The 16502-nt window shown below is 35.5% G+C and overlaps 1 protein-coding gene across 1 annotated transcript in view; it reads left to right on the top strand.

Annotated features, from left to right (window-relative positions):
• COL5A2 (collagen, type V, alpha 2) overlaps positions 1–16502 on the top strand; it is a 214197-nt gene that overhangs the window by 139660 nt on the left and 58035 nt on the right. The window contains exons 12-18 of the mRNA XM_006864036.1: positions 746–799; positions 5282–5335; positions 6129–6182; positions 7122–7166; positions 7517–7570; positions 10748–10792; positions 11406–11459. Of these exons, the coding sequence (XP_006864098.1) occupies positions 746–799; positions 5282–5335; positions 6129–6182; positions 7122–7166; positions 7517–7570; positions 10748–10792; positions 11406–11459 (360 nt within the window). The remainder of the gene's footprint in view (positions 1–745; positions 800–5281; positions 5336–6128; positions 6183–7121; positions 7167–7516; positions 7571–10747; positions 10793–11405; positions 11460–16502) is intronic.

The following is a 16502-nucleotide window of genomic DNA, read 5'->3' as shown; positions in this document are numbered from 1 at the left end:
GCCTGATTGAGCCAGGGAAGTGACCATAAAGAGAAGTACACTGTTCTGATTGCAGTACATGATTCTGCAAGCTTCATGTAATGGAATGGTTGTAATGTGCTAGCAGTATACTGGGAATATGACATGCCAATGCTGAGGCATTTCTTCCGATGAATTTTAAATTGAAGTTATGATTTAATTTAGATTCTAATATTAAAAACATGTTATCAGAGAAAGGATGGAACAACAAGTTTGCTTCTCTGCATTCATTTCTTAGTAGTACCGCAGATGAGGATACAATCGTGGGTAGCTATCAATCTATGTATAATACTAAAATCAAAGATACATACTTTTATCTTTTTTGTATCATGAGATTTATTTATTCAGATTATATTAAATTTTACCAAGAGGAAGTATCTCAGGTAATGCTTGAATTTTTTTTTTTTCAATCACAAGATGATATATTTAAATTCAGTACCACCTGTTTAAATAGAATTTTGTACGTGAGTATATTTTGATGTTCACAAAATGGTTCGCTAGGTAAGACAACTGTAGTTTATAACTGTTCATTCTGGATCTATTAATGAAATCTCTGCAATTTGATTTGTTAGATTAGATTGTCTTCAGGAATAGAGCTCAGATTTTTACACTGTTTAAAGCATTGATAATGGACTTCCTAAAGATCTTTCTTTTATTTGCGAATTACATAATCTACTTTCAAAAGATGACATTTTAATCCTTTCTACCTCTTTTTTTTTTCATAAAGGGTGACTCTGGTAGAAATGGAAATCCTGGTGAAGTGGGATTTGCAGGATCTCCAGTAAGTTTATACTCACCAACGTTACAGCATAAGGACATTTCAGAAGATAGAGAAAATTACAACTAACCCATAATTCATTGTATGAGCGTACTTACTAAGCACTATCTCTTCTACTATTGTGAAACAGTGTATTTTGTCAGTTGGTGTTGTTGCTGTTGTTAGCTAACATTGAGTCGGTTCCAATTCCTAGTGATCTGATGCAACAGAATGAAACAATGACCTGTCTGGGCCTGTGCCCTCCTCAAAGTCATTGCTCTATTTGGGCTCATTGCTGCAGCCATTCTGTCTTGCTGAGGCTCTCTATTTTACCAAGCATAATGTCTTTCTTCAGAGACACTTGATAACATGTCCAAAGTATGTGAGGCAAAGGCTCACCATCCTCACTTCTAAGGAGCATTCAGGCTGCTTAAGACAGATTTATTCATTTTTCTGGTAGTCATGGTATATTTATTATTCTTCACCAACACCATAATTCAAATACATCAATTCTTTTTCAATCTTCCTTATTCGGCTTTCACATGCATATGAAGCAATTGGAATTACCATGGCTTTCGTCTGGTGAACCTTAGTCCACAGAGAGCCATCTTTGATTTTGAACATTTTGGAAATATTTTGCAGTAGATTGTCTCAAAGTTATATGTCATTTGGGCGCTGAATGTGGGTCTAAGTAAAATGAAATTCTTGGAAAGCTTAATGTGATACTGTGGGTTAGGTGTTGGGCTGCTAATCATGAAATCAGTAGTTCAAACCCACCAGACACTCTGTGGAAGAAAAGATGAGGCTGTTGACTCTCATGAAGATTTATAGTTTTGAAAACCCTATATAAGGAGCTCTGGTAGTGTAGTGGTTACGAATCGGGCTGTGAACCTTAAGGTCAGTGGTTCGAAACTACCAGCCGCTCCGTGGGAGAAAGTTGAGGCTTTCTACTCCCATAAAGATTTACACCCTCAGAAACCCTGTACAGGGTTGCTATGGGTCAGAACCGACTCGACGGCACTTAACAACAACATATAAGATCCCTAGGCATTGGGATGGACTTGATGGGCTGGGGTTTTTAATATGTTGCTTTTAGGTCAAGTTGCAAAGATTTAAAAAAAAAATTTTATGTTGAGATATAATCCATACTGAAGGTCTTCATCAGTAAATGCTTCAACTACTCTTCACTTTCAGCAAGCAAGGTTGTTCCATCTGCATATTACAGATTGCTAATGAATCTTCCGCCATCCGCCATCCTGCTGCTCTGTTCTTCTTCATGTAGTTCAACTTCTTAGAATATTTGCTTACCGTATGTTGTTGTTGTTAAGTGCTGTCGAGTCGGTTCCGACCCATAGCGACCCTGAACAGGGTTTCCAAGGCTGTAAATCTTTACGGAAGCAGAACGCCTCATCTTTCTCCCACGGGGTGGCTGGTAGTTTCGAACTGCTGACCTTGCAGTTTGCAGCCCGATTCGTAACCACTACACTACCAGAGCTCCTTTGCTCACCATATAGACTGATTCAATCTGGTGAAAGGATACAACCCTGACACACAACTTTAAATTTGGAAGTATCTCCTTGTTCTGTTGGAACAACTGCATCTTGGTTTATGTACAAGTTCAGAATGAGCACAATTAAGTATTTTTTCAGAGAATTATTCATATGGTACCAATGCAAGGTAACTGTCCAAACTGAACACTGAATTTTCAGATAATCCAATAATTATGAGTTTTTAAAATCTTTTCAAACAATTCAGTTGTGTTTATCATTTTTTATTTTTCCAACTTTTCTACTTTAATTGTCCTACATGTATAAAATGATAGCTTGAAGATAATTTGTTGGCATGGGCTTTATCAGTCATGGATAATAAATTGTGAACAGGATGCCTCCATGGCTGCTCTCCAAGTCCTTGTTTTGGCTGAAATTCTTGATTGATGTTCTAGGTCCTAAAATCTAATGACAGACTGCACCAATTGCCAGCTTTCTCACACAGCTGTTTTCTTTCTCTGCTATTTACTAAGAGACGGGTCCCTGAAATCCACTCCATGACAATCCATGACCTGGGCAATTTGACTACATTCTGAACCCACCTTTCTGTCTTCACTGATGCTTACTTACATTGATAGGTCCTCCCACAATGTTTGCTAGCTACACAGGCCGTAGTGAAATTTCAAGAATAATAAGCAAGCAAAAAAGTCCTGGAACATCCCTACTCAAAGAGTTTTCCTGACTTAGTCTCCTAATGCTTTCCTACAATTTCCTAATGTTTTTATCACTCAACAGAGCCAATAGTAACATTATTTTGTTTATTTTCTGAAACTTGATGATGTTCAGTGCTAGGATGTTTTTAAACAAATGAATGCTCTTCTTTTGAGGGAATTTATATGGAGTCCTGGTGTGGTGCTCTGGAGTAAGCACTGGACTGCTAATAACAATGTTAGCAGTTCAAACCTACCTTGGAAACCCTCTATAGGGTCATTGTGAATCAGAACCAACTCCATGGCACTAAACAACAGCAACATAAAGCACAAACATTTGGTTACAAATATAAAACCAATTCCTCAGTTCTCTGCTTTTTCTCTTTTTCCTTCCTTTCCCCATCCATCTGGGAAGGAAATGCAAACAAAGGCAGGAGGTTTAATTATTCACATAAATGTCCATTTCAACCAATCCAGACTGGAGCCTCCCATTGAGCTGCACTCTTACACATACCCAGGACCAGGCACTGCCTGGGGAGGAAATGGGTCCTGCCAGCAGGTCACAGATGTATTCTGCAATTGCAGTCCAAAAACATGTGACTGCTATGTGATGACAGCCTTGGGTCAGCAAAATGAGACTTTTTTATGAGCACTAGTACATCTGGTTCATTTTCTTCTTGTATCAGGAATATATAATCACATGAGAATTTCCCTTGAAGCCCATAAAAAGAAAGAAAAAACCTGAAAGGGTAACTAATTATTTGAAATAACATAGAACAGTAATTCCCCTATAGGCTTAGTTGGATGTGTACCGAGTTTCCTGCTTAGGAAGGAGGGGAGGCAAGCTACAATAAAGGGAAGTAGTCCAGTGGAAACACTTAAAGGGAGGTCTCATAGTGAAAGAATTCCTAAGCAGGGCTGTGTAAACAGAATTAGAGTTTCATTTGTTCAGAAAGCATGGCTTGATATGGCCTTCTTGTGGAATTCCCCAAACACCAAAGAAATACTTCCTTCTGGAGAAGTCATGGAAGAATGATTGCTTTACTTTTATCACATGAAGCTCATTTATTGAGTTGTTTATGAATCCACTTAGTAAACAATAAATGAATTCTATGATGCTCAGAACAGATGGGTTTTGTCATCTGTTAAACCCTTTAAGGAAAGTTTAGGTAAAATGCTGAGAGCCTAGAGAAATGTTAGTTTCTTCATCTGGTTGTTTACTTGAATATTATTCACTAACTGTCCATTAAATGCCAGTCATAAACCTAAGTGCTATCAAGGAACTCACAGTCTACTCTTGGCAGATTGCATTGGGAATTCAATTCAAAATCAAATTCATGTAGGAAATGGGAATAAGGAAATAATTGATGAGTTCCTTATCTATTCTAAGAATCTGAAGAAAAAAGATCAAATATTATTGAGCAGTAGTGGTACCATTTGGATTTAATTTTCTGTTTGATTTTAATTGTTATTTTGTCTTTGGCTTTTCAGTGGAAGAAGCATAAAACTAGCAGAAATTAAGCCATGCTATACTCTGTATTTCTTGACTTCCCTATCTGTTGGCTGTTTTATTTCCTTATTTAGTTTTAAAATCACAAATCCACATAACTGTTCTTGAATATTTCATTAAAAAGTATTTTTCAGATCACATTTTAATACTATTCTCTCAATTATATCTAACTGCCAATATTTAGAAATTCAGATCTTCTACCAAATATAAAGTGACAGTGTAAAAGAGATGCAATATATTTTTACCTTAGATTTATCTCCTGATACATTTCCCCTTATATTTTAAACAACTTACATGGTTTAATGACTGAATATGTTGATTTGTACTTACTTTCTTGTTTTGGTTTTGTCTCTTTCTACTAATCATAAAATAGTGATATTTAAAAATTTGAAAATATCATCAGATTAATATTTGGCATTAATCTGAGTCTTTGCGTATGCCAAATTTCCATTTCTAACAACTGTTTGCTTTGCTAATTTTGGGTTGTGTAGTTGATGTGATGCTGTAGATTAAGCACTTGACCCACCATAAGGTTGGTTTGAACCTCAAGGTCGGTGATTCAAACTCAACAGCTGCTCCTCAGACACCCTACACAGGGTTTTTATGAGTGTGAACCAACTCGATGGTACTTAACTATAGTTATATTTGATAGAAGAAATATACTTTACTGTTACTTTTTCTTCTTTAGACTGTTAGTAAAAACTGTGTAAAAATTATTTTTTAAAATAAAAAGTATACTAAACAGCTTCGTAGCCTTATTCATTATTCTGAAATTTTTTCTTTCTCTCTTTTCCACCAGGGAGCTAGAGGCTTTCCTGGGGCACCTGGTCTTCCAGGCCTCAAGGGTCACCGGGTAAGTTTAATCCATTGTAATCCTCTCAGATACTGTATTTTACTTAGTAGGATCTGGGGAGAATTATCTTCCTACCCCTTTCCTTTGTTTGTTACTGGCTGCAATTACAGTGTCCATCCATGGCTACAGAAGTTACAATGTTGTTTTCAGATTTATTTTTAATATAATTTGATTTGATAGTGACATGGTATGTGTAGAAAGTATTCTTAACTGTAGGAGATAATCAACCCAGACTTGAAAACCATAGAATGCCTCTCCTTTTATAATATAACATATGGGAAATATAGCTATTATATATCAATATATAGAAGAAAACAGATAACATTTAGCCAGTATACAGTGACTATTCTTTGTTTTGAGAAGTTGAGCTTCTGACAAATGTTTGCTGCTGTACTAGTTATTAAATCACTTGAACGTTACATCTGAATATAACGCATATCTTATATAAACTTTGCAACTATTTGTTTTCACTAAAGTAGGCATACATTTTTTATTTGTAGCTGTAGTTTAAATTTCGAGAAGTTATCAATATTTTAAAGGTGGAGACATTGAAAGCTAAATATTATTGTTTTATTAACTTAAATATTATAATATTATTAAACTCAAGGGGAATTCCTACTTTTATTTCCTTTGAATAGAATTTCAAGTAAGTAAAAAATTTGAAAACATTATTAAAATTTTTTGAAATCCATTTTTCATAAGGCATTTTCTGTGAGCTTATTTTTTGTTTCTTCTTTTATGCTTTGAGAATCAAAAATAAATATACAAATACACCTGCTATTTTTCTTCTCAGGGACACAAAGGTCTTGACGGCCCTAAAGGTGAAGTTGGAGCAACTGGTTCCAAGGTAACTGTGTAGCATCTCAGTATGAGCTCAGTGCAGCATTGCAGTTGTACTTTGATTACTTTCAATTGTTCTGGAAGGCTACAAATAGATGGCTAAATAGGCAAAAATAATTTTCCATAGGTCAGTCAGCAATAACTTTACCAGGAGAGATGATATAACCTTATATGTTGCTGTAGAATAAGTGCTAGACTGTCCACCACAAGCTGGGTGGTTTAAACTTAACAGCTGCTCCTTGAAAACCCTATATAGGGTCGCTATGAGTCAGAGTTGACTCGATGGCACTACAACAGCACACCACCAAAAATAACCTCCATAGCCCTGGGATTGTGCCAATGGAGGGTGGCTGTTGTCTTTACATGAAGATGGCCCTGTGATTCCACCCTCTCAAAGATATCTGAGAAGTTTAGATGCTCCTTTAACCTCACTCTTGAGTTCCCTTTTAATCCCAGGGCCTACTGGCCATGATTTCTTTAAAAAAAAAATGTTTGCTTCCAGAGGGAAAGAGAACATCAAGGAAATGTGGAGGACTTTTCAGTGGGAAGCATCATAAGATATATATGTAGAAATGCATTTGGTTTTAAAACTTAGTTCCAAAGTGCCTATAATAAATCTTAAATATTCATTAATTTTTAGAATTTAAGGTTTTATATGAGCTAAAGTATTATTAAGCATAGGCATAGAATTAAGCTAGGTATGGTAGTTCTTCAGTTTTCTTTATGTCCCCAATTTTATTTTATACTTATTTGCACAGAAACTAAATTCTCATTGCATTTTTGAGGAAAGACAATAGAACAGAATGTTGAGGTCTTTTATTGAATTAAGGCTTTCAAATGGCCACTTTGACAATATGCCATTAGAATGATACACATATGGAATAAAGTGATGTGAATATCAGATGTAGCTTTCGTATATTGTAATTTAATTTCCTTTTTGCTTTAGGGTGAAGCTGGTCCTACTGGTCCAATGGGTGCTCTGGGTCCCATGGTAGGTATCAGTTTAATTCTTCTATATTTCTTTGGTCCTTCAAATGTAGAAGACTTACTGCATCACATTGTCTTTTCAATAAATAATCTTACTGCTTTTCTGTAGTTTGTTATCGAATAAGAATTATTCTAGATTCAAGTCATTAAATGCAGATTAGGTGAAATCTGTATAGGTAAGAGCTGGTAGATTATGTATCTCCACAAGTAGAAAGCTTTCTGAACCCAAATTGTCCCTAGAAATACTACTGTTTGGTAATTATATTGAATCTTAACTGGATTGAGTAGTGTACTCAAATTTCCCCAGAGTCCAAATTAGATTCTTTAAAGGATATTTTCCACTTTCATTTACAGGGTCCTAGGGGAATGCCAGGAGAGAGAGGGAGACTTGGGCCACAGGGTGCTCCAGTAAGTATGCATTCTTCGAATTATTATGCGAGATGTGTTTTTTCTTTTCCAGGTTTACAATATTGAATGTTCCTTTGAAATGAGAATAACAATATTGGTAGCCTTTTTCCGTTTAAAACTTACTTTAGAATAAATTTAGGTTTATAGGAAAATTGTAAAGATTGTATAAAGAATTCCCCTATACCTTTGACCTAGTTTTTCTTAATGTTTTATATAAGCAAAGAACATTCATCACCTATTTATTTCTAATAGCAAAATTTGAAAAATAATGAAAACTTGTAGCAACATGACTTAGTGGAAAACATGGACTTCAGAATAGTAATTAGATTATAATAGTTTATCAAATATATGATTAGCATTTTTCCAAATACCTTTTTTTCATATTTCTCACAATCCTGAAAGGTAGGCATGATTAATGTGCTTTTCCTAAAGAAACATATGGAAGTTAAATAATAGTTTATTTAACATATATGTAACTAATTTAATGGCTGGTCAATCACTTAACCTTTCTGACATTCAGAAATGGAGCTAACAAATGCCAAAGGGTTCTAATAAGAATTAATGGAAATCTGTAAAATGCCTAGAATAGTATCTTATAATCAATAGAGCTTTTAATTTAAAAAATTATATGTAAGAAAAGTTATAAGGTATTTCTGTGTACTTTGGTAAAGTCGTTTTCATTGTCTTGATATATTTTATGTCAATAAAGATATTGACATCACAGTATATGTATATGTATATATATATATATACATATAATTTCAAAAAAATAAAATGTTAAAGAAACAGAAAGTTGATCCTATGCTGAAATTAATTAGGCAGCCTTCCTGGTGTGACAGTGTAGGATCAGCACTGAACTTTGAACCACAAAGTCAGGAGTTCAAACCCACCAGCTGCTCCCAGAAATCCTATACAGGGTTGCTATGGGTTGGAAATGACTCAGGGGGCACACCACCGCCACCACCACCACCACTCCCCCTATTCATCTGTCACTTTATCAGACTGTGATGTGTTGTTGTGATGCTGGAAGCTGGGCCCTGATACTTTGAATGCCAGCAGGGTCATCATGGTGGGCAGATTTCAACAGAGTCTGCAGATTAAGACAGACTAGAAAGAAGGAGAGACAGACAATTTTGGGAATGATGTTTAGCCACTGAAAACCTTATGAACAGCAGCAGAACGTTGTCAAATATAGTGCTGGAAGATGAAAAAGTTATGAACAGCACCAAAATATTGTCAAATACAGTGCTGGAAGATAGGCCCCTTGGGTTGGAAGGCATTCAAAATGCAAATGGATAAAAGATGCCTCCTAAGAGTTGACCATGATGGCGTGAATGGAGTAAAGCTTTCGGTACCTTCATTTGCTGATGGAGCACAACTCAAAATGAGAAGAATCTGATTCAAACATCCAATATAATTGGAACACAGATTGTTTGAAAAATGAATTGAGGAAAATTGAAAGTTACCAAAAAAGAAATTGAATGAATGACGATTGATATCCTAGGCGTTAGTGAACTGAAATGGACCGACATTGGCCATTTTGAATCTGACAACCATATGGTTTACTAAGCTGGGAACAAGAAAGTAAAAAGGAATGGTGTAACATGTAAGTCCAAAGAAACTTGGAATTTGAAGTAATTTCTTGATTTCTAGAAAATCAAAATTAAAATATGACAATTTTTATATAAGAAGCATATTTCTGAAACCAATTTAATTAACAATGTGATATTAGCAAGTAGCTTTATGTCTTAGATTCTATTCTCTGGGAATTAGACTCGGAGGAGATTTTTGTGTAGAAAAAGTTTTTAGCACTATTCTTGGCAATAGCAACTGTGAGAGTGAAGAATGGAAGATTGGACAGAGAGGCAAGACAAATAATGATGTATATTTACAACAGAAGTCTCAGCTGATCCTATGGAGAGCTCTGAATCTCAGTGGCCTTTCAGAGTTGTACTAATTTAAGACTAGGGATCAAAACCTTTTTACCCCTACATTGAGCAGTCATTGGATAGCTTTGCCTCATAAGAAACGCTGTAACCTTGAAGCAGTGTCCTTTAACTGAAAGCAATAGTAATTCCTGGGTACAGATTAGCTGTCAAGTTTTAATAGGAAACACTCCATAAGCTTACAAAATGAATACCTCCATACTGAAAGGGCATCTGGCAGCTCACAGCAGCATCTTCTACAGTCTCACTCTATGCTGCTTGGATTCACTTACTTGTATAATAAGTTCAACCTATATGGGAATAACTCCTTTAGAATTCTAGTTCATCTCTTTCCCAAGGACAATTATAAAAGGGACTAGGTCAAATTACAACCTTTGGTTTTAGAGTTACTACTAATACTTATTATCTCTCTCTCCTACTAATTATTACCTTTGCTGGTTTGGGGTGGTTGATTTTAAAGGTCAAAACCAGACCCTTATTGACACTTTTATCCATTTAGTACCTTATGGTCAGGGCACCAAGATCCAGTAACATACATAGAGTTTACTTTCAAAAGATGTATACATCTCTGCCACAGATGACATGTCCTTATTCCAGAACATGAAGACCTGTGTTGTGATTCTGCCATTAGAATTTGCCACAGGCTCTATGGAGCACATTTCCTAAGTTTTACATTCAATACCACAAAGTTCATTGGATTATATGAACCAAGCTACAGGGCTGCTTAGCTTATAGCCTGAATTTACTGTAGAGCCCTTTCCTGCTCGATTCAATGAAATCTGACTGCCTCTCATGCCACGGATATATGGGTTGAAGTCATGTTCACAAGCATGAAATACAGTGTCTCCTTTAAATTTTAATCTATTTTGTTTTGCTTTAATATTGCTGTAAGAATTGATATGTTTATTACTACCTTACAATTGGTAAGGAGCTCTGGTAGCATAGTGGTTACGAATCAGGCTGCAAACCACAAGGTCAGCAGTTCGAAAGTACCAACAGCCTTGGAAATCCTGTACAGGGCTGCTTTGAGTTGGAACTGACTCCACGGCACATAACAACATAACAACCATTGTTTTATGAATGTTATTTTATTATGAGTTTTCAGTAAACAATAATTATTAATTTTCACTTTATTTTGCTTGGAAAAAAATTTTAAAGCATATAAATGGTGAGTAAATATTGTAGATAATGTAATGTTATTTTATCTTGCCTTTTTTGTTGCTCCTACTAGGGACAACGAGGTGCACATGGAATGCCTGGAAAACCTGGCCCAATGGTGAGTTTTATTACATTCATATTCATTCCCTCATTTATTTATTCATCCTTCCATTTGTATATTTATGAACATTTATAGAGCAACTAATATAAGTCCAGGTATGGCACTGTAGGATAAGCACTGGACTGTTAACCACAAGGTCAGCAGTTCAAACTTACCATAAAGTCTGAATCGACTCTTATGTACTACAAGTGAGAAATCCTAATATTTTTAATGAATTGGACATGTATTTTTGTAATATTTTATATCAGTATTGGAAAGTATGTACTTATAATAAGGTTATGTAATTACTTTTATGATTTTAAAGTATTAAAGCAGATTATTCTTATATTGTGTGTTCAAATACTGAGTTATCAAAGAATAAATGGCAAACTAAAGGAGCTCTGGTAGTTAATGGTTACGAATTAGGCTGCTATCTTCAGGGTCAGCAGTTCGAAACTACCAGCTGTTCCGTGGGAGAAAGATGAGGCTTTCTGCTCCCATGAAGATTTATAGCCTCAGAAACCCTGTACAGGGTCACTGTGAGTCAGATCCGACTCCACGGCACATAACAACAACAACAATTAGCTATTAAGAACATATCTGATCCCTTTTGTGATTTGTTTTTTAATAGGGTCCTCTTGGAATACCTGGCTCTTCTGGTTTTCCTGGAAATCCTGGAATGAAGGTAGATGTTAATATATTTAACTCTGTTTATCTGAGTCCCAAAGTTTAAACATGCCATTTTGTTAAAGAGAATGAAAATTGTTCTTAGCTAAGTAAAGAGTCTACAGTATCCTCATTATCCATGATAGTAAAAAGAAGAGTAAAGAAAATGTATTATTATATAATTAAGGAAAAACACTTACAATCATGCAATTGTATTATCAAAGAATCTGATGAGTTGGGACTGATACCTGACAATAGAAACAGATGCAAAAATAATAACTTTAATCTGAACGGGAACTCTGTTCTTGGATAGATTATTTGAAAATAACAGCAGAATGTTCAAACAATACTCCAAACCAAACTCATTGCCATCAGGTTGATTCTAAGACATAGAATCTCGTAGAAACAGGTTATGGCTATTGCCAAAGTGACTGCCACACCTTTCTCATGCAGTGCAACTGGTAGGTTCCCACCACCAAACTTTTGGTTAACAGCTGTGTGTAGTGATCACTGTACCACAAGGATAATTAAATAAATCTCTTCTCTTACATAATGCTGGCCTTCACTTTTACCTCCCACCCATTTAACGAAGTCATAAAAAGGATGGGCAGTGAGGTTATTTGGCATTCCTTGTGGGAATGGTTTTCAGTATTCTGCTGGGGTACTTAAAAACATTCCTCAAATTTGTACTGAGTTACAATTTGTTCTTTCTCTCAGTACTTCAGAGGATACATTCAAAGATTCTGGTAGAAGGATATTAAGATTATATTTGCTAAATCAGTAAATAAATTCAGAATGCTAATTTCAAATTTAAGTAACCCAGTGCAATTACCCCTTATACACAGTTTCTTCATCATGAAGAAGGTATTTGTTTATAAAATTCTGTTACACAAAAACGACTATGACATTGGCCATCACATCACCTATTGTGTTTCCCTGGAATTGCATTAAGAGTTAAGAGAGATAACACATGTAAATCCTTCGTATAGTACCTTTTGTTGTTAACTTCTGTTGAGTCAGGCCTATGATATGGTTGACCCCATACATAATGGAATAGACTTCCTTGTCTTGAGCCATCTACATGATCTAATTGGTTATAGATGAGATCACTGTAGTCCATCGGGATTTTAGTGACTGATTTTTGGAAATAGATCACCATTTTATTAATTCTAATTAAAATATTTCTCTCAAAAATTGTTTCCCTGGCCTATCCACTAGCATAAAACTTCTAGGTCTTTCTTATGGACCATGATTTTACCATACCTATAAGGTTCTGCCATGGTTTCCCACTCTCTGAATGAAGAATAATCTTTCACATCAGCAATTAGTGTTTCAATGGTGAGTGGTAATAGGGTTTTTATACATGGGCAAGTTAAAAGTATTTCTACAAAATCATATAAACCTTTATTAAACAAAAATATCAAAATGTGAAGCTATTTCTCAACATATCCTTTTTCTGAAAACAGTGTTTCCATCTCTCCAGTCGCTCCTCCAAATCCTATAGACAGCTGCTATGAGTCAGAACCAACTCGATGGTACTTAACAACAACAACAATCCCTTCCTTAACAAATTCTGTGTTCTTCGACTTACACTATGTCAAAATGGAAGCTTTGGCGTCTTTGAAGGACTCAGATTGTGCTCTTCTAAACTGTTATTTGAGTTTTAGAAAACAAGGAACTTGGAAGGCTGGTAGAATGGATGAGGCATGAAACTCTTAATAGGATAGCCCTTGTTATGCTTGAAGAATGAGCAGATGCATTGTTGTGAATGAAAAATATTCCATAACTTGCATGGTCTTTTTCTCACCAACAGTTTTAGATGTTTTTCATGACACCCCCATGTCTTTCAAGAAAATCTATCAAGATCACCTTTTTGGAGTCCCAAAAAATGGTCTCCAAAACCTTCTGAGCTGACTTGTATGCCTTGAGTTAAATGATTCAACAGATTCTCTTGGAAACCACTCTTTTGATTGGACCTTTTTTGAAAACACCCTACCATAACTAAGACAGGTGTATTGATGACAGAATTTGTATGCTGTCATACAATGATAGCAAAAACATGTTTGGACATATTTTGCTTGGGCTATACATTTATAAACTGAAACCCAACTGCAATACGTTTAGACTTACATTCATATGTTTTATTCATACTGATGAACCCCATAAGTCCTCCAATTTTAGTTTTTATTATCTATGTAGGATTAGATCAACACAAGTACAGAATATGCCTGATAAAATGCAACACAATTAAATTTGGATTCCAAGTAAATAAAGGATAGAATTTTAGTAGAGTATGTCTAAATATTGCATGAGACAAACCTATACAAAAAGTTATTGCTTATCTGAATTAAAGCATAACTCTTGTTGTTGTTGTTAGCTAGGTGCCATTGAGTTAGCTCTAACTCACAGTGGCTTATACACAACAGAAAGAAATGTCAACCAGTCCTGCGCATCCATACAATTATTATTACGCTTGAGCCCATTGCTGCTGTCACTGTGTCAGTCCATCTTATTGGGAATTTCTTCTTTTTCACTGGCCATTCACTTTACCAAGCATGATGTCCTTCTTCAGGCACTGGTCCTTCCTGATAACATACCTGAAATATGAAAGGTGAAGTCTCACTGTCCTGATTTCTAGGAAGTATTCTGGATGTACCTCTCCCAACACAGATTTGTTTGTTTTCAGGCATGATACTTTCGGTATTCTTCTCCAACACCATAGCTCAAATGCATCAATTTTTCTGTGGCTTTCCTTATTCATTGCCAGACTTTCACATGCATATGAGGCAATTGAAAATACCATGGCTTGGATCAAGTACACCTTATTTCCCAAATTGATATCTTGCTCTTGAACACTTTCTACTGTCTTGTATAACAGATTAGCCTAATGAAATATGTCAACTGATTTCTTGACTCCTGTTTCCATGAGTGTTGATTATAGATCCAAGCAAAGTAAAGTATTTGATAACTTCAATCTTTTCTCTATTGTAATGTTAATTATTGGTCCAATTGAGAGGATTTTTGTTTTCTATACATTGAGGTGCAAACCATACTGAAGGCTGTGTAGTCTTTGATCTTCGTTAGCAAATATTTTAAGTCCTCTTCACTTCTAGCAAGCAAAGTTGTATCAGCAGCATATCACAGGTTATTAATGAGTCTTCCTCCAATATACAAAATACTTAATGTTGTCTTCTTGAGCTGCCCTTTGAAATTCTCAGTTCAGCTCTTTTACTTTCTCATTTCTTCCATTTGCTTTGGCAATGATGGAAAAGCTCAATATCATTAGCCAAAAGAAAACAAACCATCAATTGCTCATTTGCAAGTTCTGCTGAAACTGAAGAAAACTAAAAGAAGTCCACAAAAGTGAGAATATTATCTTTAACATATCCTAGCTGAATTTAGAGATGGACTTAAGAACAGATTTGATGCATTAGACACCAATGATTGAAGACCATAAAAATTGTGGGATGACATTAAGAAAATCATAGAAAAAGAAAGTAAAAGGTCATTAAGACAAGAAAGAAATAAAAGACCAAAATGGATGTCAGAAGAGACTCTGAAATTTGCTCTGCTGCGTAACGATGCTAAAGCAAAAGGAAGAAAGAACGCGGTAAAAGAGTGGAACAGAAAATTACAAAGGTCTGCTCAAGAAGACAAACCCAAGTATTATAATAAAATGGGCAAAGACCTGGAGTTAGAAAACCCAAAAGAAAAGAAAACACTTTGCATTTCTTAGGTTGAAAGAACTGAAGAAAAAATCTAAGTCTTGACTTGCCGTATTGAAGGATTCTATGGGAAAAATGGGATCCTGGTGTGGTGCTGCAGATTAATGTGCTGGACTACAAGGTCAATTTAAACCAGAAGGTCAGCAGTTCACATTCACCCAGCTGCCCCTCAGAAACCCTATACAGGGCTGCCTTGAGTCAGAACCAACTGGATGGCACTTAACAACAACAAAGGGGAAAATATCGAATGATAGAGATAGCATTAAAAGAAGGTGGAAGGAATACACAGTTACTGTATGAAAAAGAAAATAGTCTAGGTTCAGCCACTTCAAGAGGCAGCATATGATCAAGAGCCAATTAATTGTACTGAAGGAAGACGTACAGGTGCACTAAAGGGATTAGCAAAGAATGAGGTTCTTAAAATTGGTGGGATGAAAATTGAAATCTTTCAACAAACTGATGCAGTACAGGAGGCATTCCCTCTTCTATGTCATGAAATTTAGAAGACAGCTATCTGGCCAGCTGATTGGAAGAGATCCATATTTGTGCTCATTACAAAGAGAGGTTACTCAACTGAATGTGGAAATCATTGGACAGTACCATTCATATCACATGCAAGTAAAATTTTGCTAAAGATAATTTAAAAAAACATCTGCAATAATAAGTCAACAGGAAACTGTCAGAGTTCAATCTAGATTTAGAGAAGGATATGGAATAAGGAATATCATTGCCAAAGTCGATTAATCTTATCTGATGAGATGAAATGCTTAACAAAACTGCCCACAGAAAAACTATTTGAGAATTACAGAAAGTACTAATGGATGTTGGATGAAAGCAGAGAATGCCAGAAATCTGTTTACCTATGCTTTATTGGCTAGGCAAAGACCTTCAACTGTGGGGATCATGACAAGCTATGAATGGCATTGTGAAGAATAGGTACCCCCAGAATACCTAATTGTGCTCATGAAGAGCTTTTACATAGATTAAGAGGTGGTCATTTGAGCAGAACAAGAACATACTGGATGGTTTAAAATCAGGAAAGGTGTGCACAAGGATTGTATTCTTTCACCGTACTTATTAAATCTGCATACTGAGCAAAAAAACTGAGAAACTGAATTATATGAAGAAGGACATGGCATCAGGATTGTAAGAAGACTCATTAACAACCTTCGATATGCACATGATACAATATTGCTCACTGAAAGCTGAGGACTTAAAATACTTACTGATGAAAATCAAAGGCCACAACTTCAGTATCAGTTTTCTATGAATGTAAAGAAACAAATATTTACCACTGTACCAATAAATAACATCATGGTAAATGGAAAAAGTTTGAA

This window comes from Chrysochloris asiatica, unplaced genomic scaffold (genome assembly GCF_000296735.1).
Source record: "Chrysochloris asiatica unplaced genomic scaffold, ChrAsi1.0 scaffold00059, whole genome shotgun sequence".
Lineage (NCBI taxonomy): Eukaryota > Metazoa > Chordata > Mammalia > Afrosoricida > Chrysochloridae > Chrysochloris > Chrysochloris asiatica.
This window is presented reverse-complemented; position numbering and strand designations above follow the sequence as displayed.